Here is an 8,636-nt window from a genome sequence, read left to right on the forward strand (position 1 = left end):
AGCTGGGACCATACGTGCGCACTCCCACACTCAGCTAATTTTATTATTTTTTGGTAGACGTGGGGTCTTGCTACATTGCCCAGGTTGGTCTCAAACTCCTGAGTTCGAGCAATCTGCCTGCCTCAGCCTCCCAAAGTGCTGGGATTACAGGTATGAGTCACCGTGTCCAGCCACATCATTCCTTTTTATGCCAAATAATATACTATTGTATACATATACCGCATTTGATTCTATAGCTCGATAAAAAACAACTGCATTTGTTGGGTTGGCTTAGTTTCAAGGGACACCTTTCTTTTTTTTTTTTTTTCTTGAGATGGAGTTAAGCTCTTGTGTCCCAGGCTGGAGTGCAGTGGCTCACCACAATCTCTACACCTCCTGGGTTCAAGTGATTCCCTGCCTCAGCCTCTTGAGTAGCTAGGATTATGGGCACGTGCCACCATGCCTGGCTAGTTTTTTTTTTTCTGTATTTTTAGTAGAGATGGGGTTTCTCCATGTTGGTCAGACTGGTCTCGAGCTCCCAACCTCAGGTGATCCACCCACCTCGGCCTCCCAAAGTGCTGGGATTATAGGCATGAGCCACTGCTCCCAGCCTTTGAGGGACACCTTTCCATACCCAGCCAATTAGGAGCAATGATGAAGGCCTGTGATCCCCTATGATGTAAGCTCCTTGAGGGTAGAGTGTCTCTGATGGCCTTCATCTTTGTACATGGATAACACCTGCAGTCAAGTCTTTCTGGCACAAGCCCACCTTGCCTCAATTTAACCATGTGAGATTTTGGTGTGCCATTGCGCTTCTGGGTATCACTGGACAACTAACGACAGTCAGTACCACATAGGATTGAGAAGCAAGAGCTCAAGTACTGGCACAGTGCGTGATCCACGTGGTCTCGAGAAGTGGTAGTTCTCATGTCCAGGAGCAGCTCAGAGGGATCTCCTAACGTGGCTGATGGCAAGACCCCCGGCTTTTGTCAGGTTTGTTTCAGTCCTACTATCAAGGTTAGTCTGTGTGTTTATTTTATGCTCTAAGCCACCATTCAGTAACTTATAAAACCTCTGAGATGCAGTTTTATCACATGAAGGATAACACGTCACTCACCTGGTGAAGCCTAGATTGACAAACTGTGAGCAATGTAGAACCTTAGGGACTCAGAGCCTCTGACTCAGATGCCAGTTACTCAGATGTTAGCTTTGAAGAGTTCTTTCCCACCCACAGCCTGAGCAAAGCTCCATCAAAATGAGGTTGGTTTCAACCCCTTCCAAACCAGGTTAGGTTTCACGGTCAACAGTGGCTGCTGGGAGCTGAGCAAGATGGTGGTGGCGCAGGTAGCAGCGGAGAATTCATGGTGTCTAGGCAGCCTGCCTTTCTCCCTGTGTGTTTTGCCTTCCCTGGTGTCATCTTAGTTTTTTGGTTTGTCTTTCCTGTCCCACAACATGTGAATTTCACGAACACGTGTGCTTCGGCCAATGATGTATTGTAAATATGCAGAGCAGTGGCTGGCACGAGGTCAGTGCTCAAATGTTTGGGGAATTGTATTGAATCTGGTTTCATGCTATCTGGTTCTTTCCACCAAAGTCTCCCAACTGGGTTATTGGGAGGAGCTTGTCATAGTAGGGTCATAAGGTTACCCAAACTGAAGACGGGAAGTCCTCAAGTTATAACAAAGCCTGAAGACCACAGAACTTTTTTTTTTTTGGATGGAGTCTTGTTCTGTCACCCAGGCTGGAGTGCAGTGGTGTGATCTCGGCTCACTGCAACCTCTGCCTCCTGGGTCCAAGTGATTCTCCTGCCTCCACCTCCCAAGTAGCTGGGATTACAGGCACCCACCACCACGTCTGGCTATTTTTTTGTATTTTTAGTAGAGACGAGGTTTCACCATGTTGGCCAGGCTGGTCTTGAACTCCTGACCCCAGGTGATCCACCCACCTTGGCCTCCCAAACTGCTGGGATTACAGGAGTGAGCCACTGGCCTGGCCCCAGGCCACAGAACTCTTTAACTTGGAAAGAGAAAGACCAGAATTACCAGATCCTCAGAACCCATCCAGTCAGCTAATGGTAGGGTAGTTAGACTAGAAAGAACACTGGACTATCAGAAGTCATGGTCGTACCACCTAGAGATGCAGACTGGCTGCCACATGTCTTTAAGCACATCCTATTTCCCCCAGCTCCACCCCACTAACCTGGCACTTCTTCCTTGCTTGATCCTTGGTCAGTCGTTGTTGCTTCAAGATCTTCTGGTGAATGTCCTGCAAGACAAAGAAAAAGGGAGATTGGCCTCAACGAAGTCACTGTAATTACCCAAGCCAAGGATAAGAATGTCCTGTGCCCAGATTATGGAGGGGAACCAAGACAACCCTCAGGATCTCAGTTTATTCCATGATTGGCCTATAACGGAGACAACAGAGTCAGACTTTCCTGAGCCAGAAGAAGCACAATGAAGAAACAGAGGTTTACAAAGAATTCTCTGGCCCCCGTTTTGCTGGATGGCCTTGGGTAAGTCACACAATGAGGTTAATTATGGTGATTAAGCTTCTTTTCAGGAGTCCTCCTCAAGACCTGTCTTGAACTCCAGACCCAGTTAGTCAATGACTCACTAGGTGCCTATGAATTACCCAAATACAAGTGCCTTCAACTTACAAGGTCCAAACTTGACTACCCATCCCCCAATCTACTTTTCGCAAAACATCTCTTCCATGGGGTGAGGTGATGGAACCCCATCCACCCAGTTTATCATGCCAGAAACTTGGGTATCACCCATGACACTGTGTTCTCTCTCTCTGCATTTAGTTCTTAAAAACTGTCTTGTGGCCGGGCGCGGTGGCTCACGCCTGTAATCCCAGCACTTTGGGAGGGCGAGGCGGGCGGATCGTGAGGTCAGGAGATCGAGACCATCCTGGCTAACACGGTGAAACCCCGTCTCTACTAAACATACAAAAAATTAGCCGGGCGTGGTGGCAGGTGCCTGTAGTCCCAGCTACTTGGGAGGCTGAGGCAGGAGAATGGCGTGAACCCGGGAGGCGGAGCTTGCAGTGAGCCGAGATCGCACCACTTGAACTGCTGACCTCAGGTGATCCGCCCACCTCAGCCTCCCAAAGTCCTGGGACCACAGTCGTGAGTCGTTGCGTCCAGCCCACACCTGTATTTGTAGGGCTAATTCAGGGGCTCAGTCAAGGGATTTGTTTTCTGTCTACAGTTGGAGAGATCCTCCAGATAAAAAAGAACTGCTATTTTCTAAATGACCTTTCTCCTACATACCCTAAAATAATCACAGAATCTGATCCGAATTCTTGCTGCACTATGGACGCCAATAGTCTAAGGAAGTCCAAGCCTTAGATGAGCACCTGGAACCTCAGTCCTTCATCCCATGGCCAAGCACGAGACTCGCACCCAACAACTACCAATGTTATCAGCCAATGAGGTTCTTAGCCACTTTCTATGCATTACATTATTGAACTTTTGCAATGGCACACACAGTATCACATTTCCTGTTCCAAGATGTGGGATCCAAGGGTCAGAACAGAAGGAGACATTCCCAAAGTCTCACAGCCGACCCGTGATAGCGCCGGAGCTCAAGCTTAGCACTTACAACTCAAATCCTATTAACTTCAGTGAAGTCCGTGTGGGTGGAGCTGTTGTCTACCCATTTCTCCCTCCTCCATTATTTTACAGGCTAGAGACTACACTAATTTCCAGCCAGTGACGATGACCAATGAGATCCTTCTCACAGCTCAGACTCACACTGCAGAGGTGGACCCGGTTACTGAACAATGATTCTTCCCTGTTCCCATGAGAACCTGAAATCATCTCCCCTGCCCTAGACTTGCCCCAAGTCTCGCTTACTTTTCATGTCATCCCGTGCCTTCTCCGAGAGTGTTCGCAGGTTCATATTTTCAAAGATGCTAATGGACGTAGCCCAGGCGAGCGATGCTCCGTAATACTCATGCAAGAGGAGTGCCAGGCATTCCACGTTGGCATTCTCAATTTCAAACTGTGGAATAGAGCATGTGGTCGATTCTGAAGATTTCTTCTTTAGTAATTCCTTGAATGTCTGAAATTCTTCCTTGTCTAGCTCATAGAGACACCATTGCAGCCCGTAGCTGGAAAAAGTGAGCGATTTGTCTCCTTCCATCTTGATACAAGGCTGAGAACTCAGGTTTTTGGGGAAAAGTGGATTCTTTGGTAATATGGAGCAAGTAGGACCTGTGGAAAGAGTGACAAGACTCAAAAGAGGATCTTGCAGCAAATTCTCAAGTTGATACAACTAATGTCAATCACCTCACTAGATGAACAGCCTTCTCTTTTTCAATTCTTCATGGACGAAACATTTGTTGCCACAGCATCTGTTTATCCTGTTACTGGAACATCAGTGCTGGGACATTTTGTTGTCTGTACCCTTAGTTCCCAAACAGCATCTTAGAATAAAATTGGACAGGCGTGCCACAGATGCTCTTGGCTAGTATGTCATACTCAAAAACACTGGCAATGGCTGGGTGCAGTGGCTCACGCCTGTAATCCCAGCACTTTGGGAGGCCAAGGCAGGTGGATCACTTGAGGTCAGGAGTTCGAGACCAGCCTGGCCAACATGGTGAATCTCCATCTGTATTAAAAATATAAAAAAATTAGCCAGGAGTGGTGGCACATGCCTGTAATCCCAGCTACTCAGGAGGCTGAGGCAGGAGAATCGCTTGAATCTGGAAGGCGAAGGTTACAGTGAGCTGAGACTGCGCCATTGCACTCCAGCCTGGACAAGAGTGAAACTCCGTCTCAAAAAACAAACAAAAAACCACTGGCAAATAGATTCCTACCAGTTACTAATAACCAGTTACAGGGTTCTTAGATCAGTTTGATTTCTGTTACACCTGTTAACATCAGGTTCCATAAACATAGTAAACAGTTTTGGTGTAAAAATAAACTAATACTTGAAAGTCATATCTGATAAGGGATTTATATCTAGATAATATACATGCACTAATAGGGAGACAATCCAATTTAATATGGGCAAAGGGTCTGAGTATCCATTTCTCCAAAGAAGCTACACAAATGGCTAATGAGCACATGAAAAGATTAATGTCATAAGTCACCATCAGGACCAATTCCATCCCTACCTGCTAACTCATTTTATAGGTGCACGTCCAGGACCTCTGCTGTGAATTACCCCTCCAAGTTGTCTAGAAGCCTGGTCTGTGATGACATCAAAATGTAGCAGTTGTTATAAGGCCCCAGGAATAATTCCGAAATCTCTCCAATTTCCTTTTTTTGTTTTCATTATAAGAGCTCTATAAATAGTGACAGCCAGTACTGGTTGGCCAGTTTGAGCAAATCTTGTTTTCCCCCACCATTACTTTGTGGTAGACAACAAAGCAATCGAAGGAATACCACGTAATAAAACATTTTAAAGACTTGGGCAGACAGCAGCTTGTCATTTTCTGAGGGGCGGTATTGGTGTGAGGTCACCCTTGCTTGACATCTGTGCATTTATAGTTTTTGAGCTAAACTTGCAGATACACAGTAAGGTCCTGTCATGTCACCTCCCTGGAACTGGAAGCATCCCACCGAGGTAAAAATCAGCCTGCAGGGGGCAGGTTCTGTTAACACTGATTTTCTGCTCTTCCTGCTTAGACGGGGCACCTGCTTTATACTCCCTTGATCTGCAGGGACAAACTTGTCCCCAGTAGTTAGCCCCTGTCTTTCCTTCTGCCTACCATTCTTTCCATGGGAAAGTTTTAAGATGGGCTTGCTGAGATTACTTCCATTAATTAGGAGAGTCAGAAGATAAATTATAAAATACACAGAAGAAAACACTTAAAGGAGGATAGAGGTGGGAGACAAGAGCCTAGAGAGGTCAGGTAGCTAAAATCCATTTAATAAGCTCAAGTTTTTTGTTTTTTTTTTTTAAATGACTGAGTCTTGCTGTTGCCCAGGCAGGAGTACAGTGGTGCAGTCACAGCTCACTGGAGCCTCGAACCCCTGAGCTGAAGCAATCTTCCCGCCTCAGCCTTCCTAGTAACTGCGACCACAGGCTTGCTATCACTGCACCAGGCCCTTTTATTAATTTTTTTTAAAGTACAGACAAGGTCTCACTATGTTGCCCGGGCTGGTTTCAAACTCCTGGGCTCAAGTAATCCTCTTGCCCTGGCCTCCCAAAGTGTTGGGATTACAGGCATGAGCTACTGCACCCAGCCACATTTGATTATTATTTTTTTTTCTTTTTGATGGAGTCTCGCTCTGTTGCCAGGCTGGAGTGCAGTGGCGTGATCTCTGCTCGCTGCAACCTCTGCTTCCCAGGTTCAATCAATTCTCCTGCCTCAGCCTCCCAAGTAGCTGGGATTACAGGCATGCACCACCATGCCTGGCTAATTTTTGTGTTTTTAGTAGAGACAGGGTTTCACCATGTTGGCCAGGATGGTCTCGATCTCTTGACCTCGTGATCCACCTGCCTCGGCCACACCCGACCAAGTTTGAATATTTCTAACCCTGTTCTGATTTAGTAATTTAATATGCTTTACAAGATGAGGTGGCCGGGTGCGGTGGCTCATGCCTGTAATCCCAGCACTTTGGGAGGCCGAGGTGGGCGGATCACAAGGTCAGGAGATTGAGACCATCCTGGCTAACACAGTGAAACCCCGTCTCTACTAAAAATACAAAAAATTAGCTGGGCGTGGTGGCAGGCGCCTGTAGTCCCAGCTACTAGGGAGGCTGAGGCAGGAGAACGGCGTGAACCCGGGAGTCGTTCACCCAGCCTGGGTGACAGAGTGAGACTCCATCTCAAAAAAACAAAAAACAAAAAAAACATGAGGTGATATACGTGGGTACACATTTTCCCCTGGGACACAGGAAACATGTTATCACAAATACCCTCTTTATGGGAAGGGCCTCTGAAAAGAGGGGCGAGGTAGCAATCCCTGGACGATTGTCATTGAAAAGAGTGGAGAGGTGGCAGTCCCTGGACAACTGTCATGGAAAAGAGTGGAGAGGTGGCAGTCCCTGCACAACTGTCATTGGAAAGAGTGGAGAGGAGGCAGTCGCTGGACAACTGTCATGGAAAAGAGTGGAGAGGTGGCAGTCCCTGGACAACTGTCATGGAAAAGAGTGGAGAGGTGGCAGTCCCTGCACAACTGTCATTGGAAAGAGTGGAGAGGTAGCAGTCCCTGCACAACTGTCATTGGAAAGAGTGGAGAGGAGGCAGTCGCTGGACAACTGTCATGGAAAAGAGTGGAGAGGTGGCAGTCCCTGGACAACTGTCATGGAAAAGAGTGGAGAGGTGGCAGTCGCTGGACAACTGTCATGGAAAAGAGTGGAGAGGTGGCAGTCGCTGGACAACTGTCATGGAAAAGAGTGGAGAGGTGGCAGTCGCTGGACAACTGTCATGGAAAAGAGTGGAGAGGTGGCAGTCCCTGGACAACTGTCATGGAAAAGAGTGGAGAGGTGGCAGTCGCTGGACAACTGTCATGGAAAAGAGTGGAGAGGTGGCAGTCGCTGGACAACTGTCATGGAAAAGAGTGGAGAGGTGGCAGTCCCTGGACGACTGTCATGGAAAAGAGTGGAGAGGTGGCAGTCCCTGGACGACTGTCATGGAAAAGAGTGGAGAGGTGGCAGTCCCTGCACAACTGTCATTGGAAAGAGTGGAGAGGTGGCCGTCCCTGCACAACTGTCATGGCAAAGAGTGGAGAGGTGGCAGTCCCTGCACAACTGTCATTGGAAAGAGTGGAGAGGTGGCCGTCCCTGCACAACTGTCATGGAAAAGGGTGGAGAGGTGGCAGTCGCTGGACAACTGTCATGGAAAAGAGTGGAGAGGTGGCAGTCCCTGCACAACTGTCATGGGAAAGAGTGGAGAGGTGGCAGTCCCTGGACAACCGTCATGGGTTGACCACCTCCCTGGAGAAGCTAATAGGCTTTTTCCTGCATTCCTTCATTTTCTTTCTACCCTGGGGAGTGTTCTGCTACAACAGATTGCTAATAACATTACAGCAGGCAGCAGCTAGGGCAGGGGATTAGATCCATGTGTCATTGTACCAAGGCCGAGGGTCAGTTTCCTCATAGGTAACTCCACTCTAAGAGGCTGTTGACTCCCGTGGTGATGCTCAGAGCAGAGAGACAGCTCCAAGTTCAAGTCCTGCAACCTTCATGATACATCCCCATGGAAAGTAACTGAAAATCTAAGGCTGGGCTCTCCTCTGGAAGCTGGAAATCAGAGTACTTACCTCTTCAAGGGTTACTGTGGGGTTTCAGTGATGCAACAAGAGAGGTGGTCGGAAGGGCTGGCACAGAGCATGCATGGGAACCCTGAACACCACCTGCTCTAAAGCTACCGGCCAGATCGAGACGTCCTGAGCAGAAGAGTATGTTACAGTACACAAGCGTTCAGGCTTAAGACGCTACTGCTGAGGCGGGCAGATCACCTGAGGCCAGGAGTTCGAGACCAGCCTGGCTAACATGGTGAAACCCCATTTCTACTAAAAATACAAAAAATTAGCCAGGCATGGTGGTGCGCACCTGTAACCCCAGCTACTCAGGAGACTGAGGCAGGAGAATCACTTGAACCCGGGAGGCAGAGATTGTAGTGAGCCAAGATTGTGGCATTGCACTCCAGCTTGGGCAACAAGAGCAAAACTCTCTCTCTCAAAAAAAAAAAAAAAAA

General features: G+C 47.9%; 1 protein-coding gene across 1 annotated transcript in view; it reads right to left on the minus strand.

Annotated features, from left to right (window-relative positions):
- Positions 1-8,124, minus strand: part of NLRP5 (NLR family pyrin domain containing 5) — a 50,870-nt gene extending 42,746 nt beyond the window's left edge. The window contains 3 exon segments of the mRNA XM_030821798.1: positions 2,179-2,244; positions 3,839-4,218; positions 8,066-8,124. Coding sequence (XP_030677658.1) covers positions 2,179-2,244; positions 3,839-4,218; positions 8,066-8,124 — 505 coding nt within the window.
- Between the last annotated feature and the right edge of the window lie 512 nt (positions 8,125-8,636).

The sequence above is a fragment of the Nomascus leucogenys genome, chromosome 10 (genome assembly GCF_006542625.1).
Source record: "Nomascus leucogenys isolate Asia chromosome 10, Asia_NLE_v1, whole genome shotgun sequence".
Taxonomy (NCBI): Eukaryota; Metazoa; Chordata; class Mammalia; order Primates; family Hylobatidae; genus Nomascus; species Nomascus leucogenys.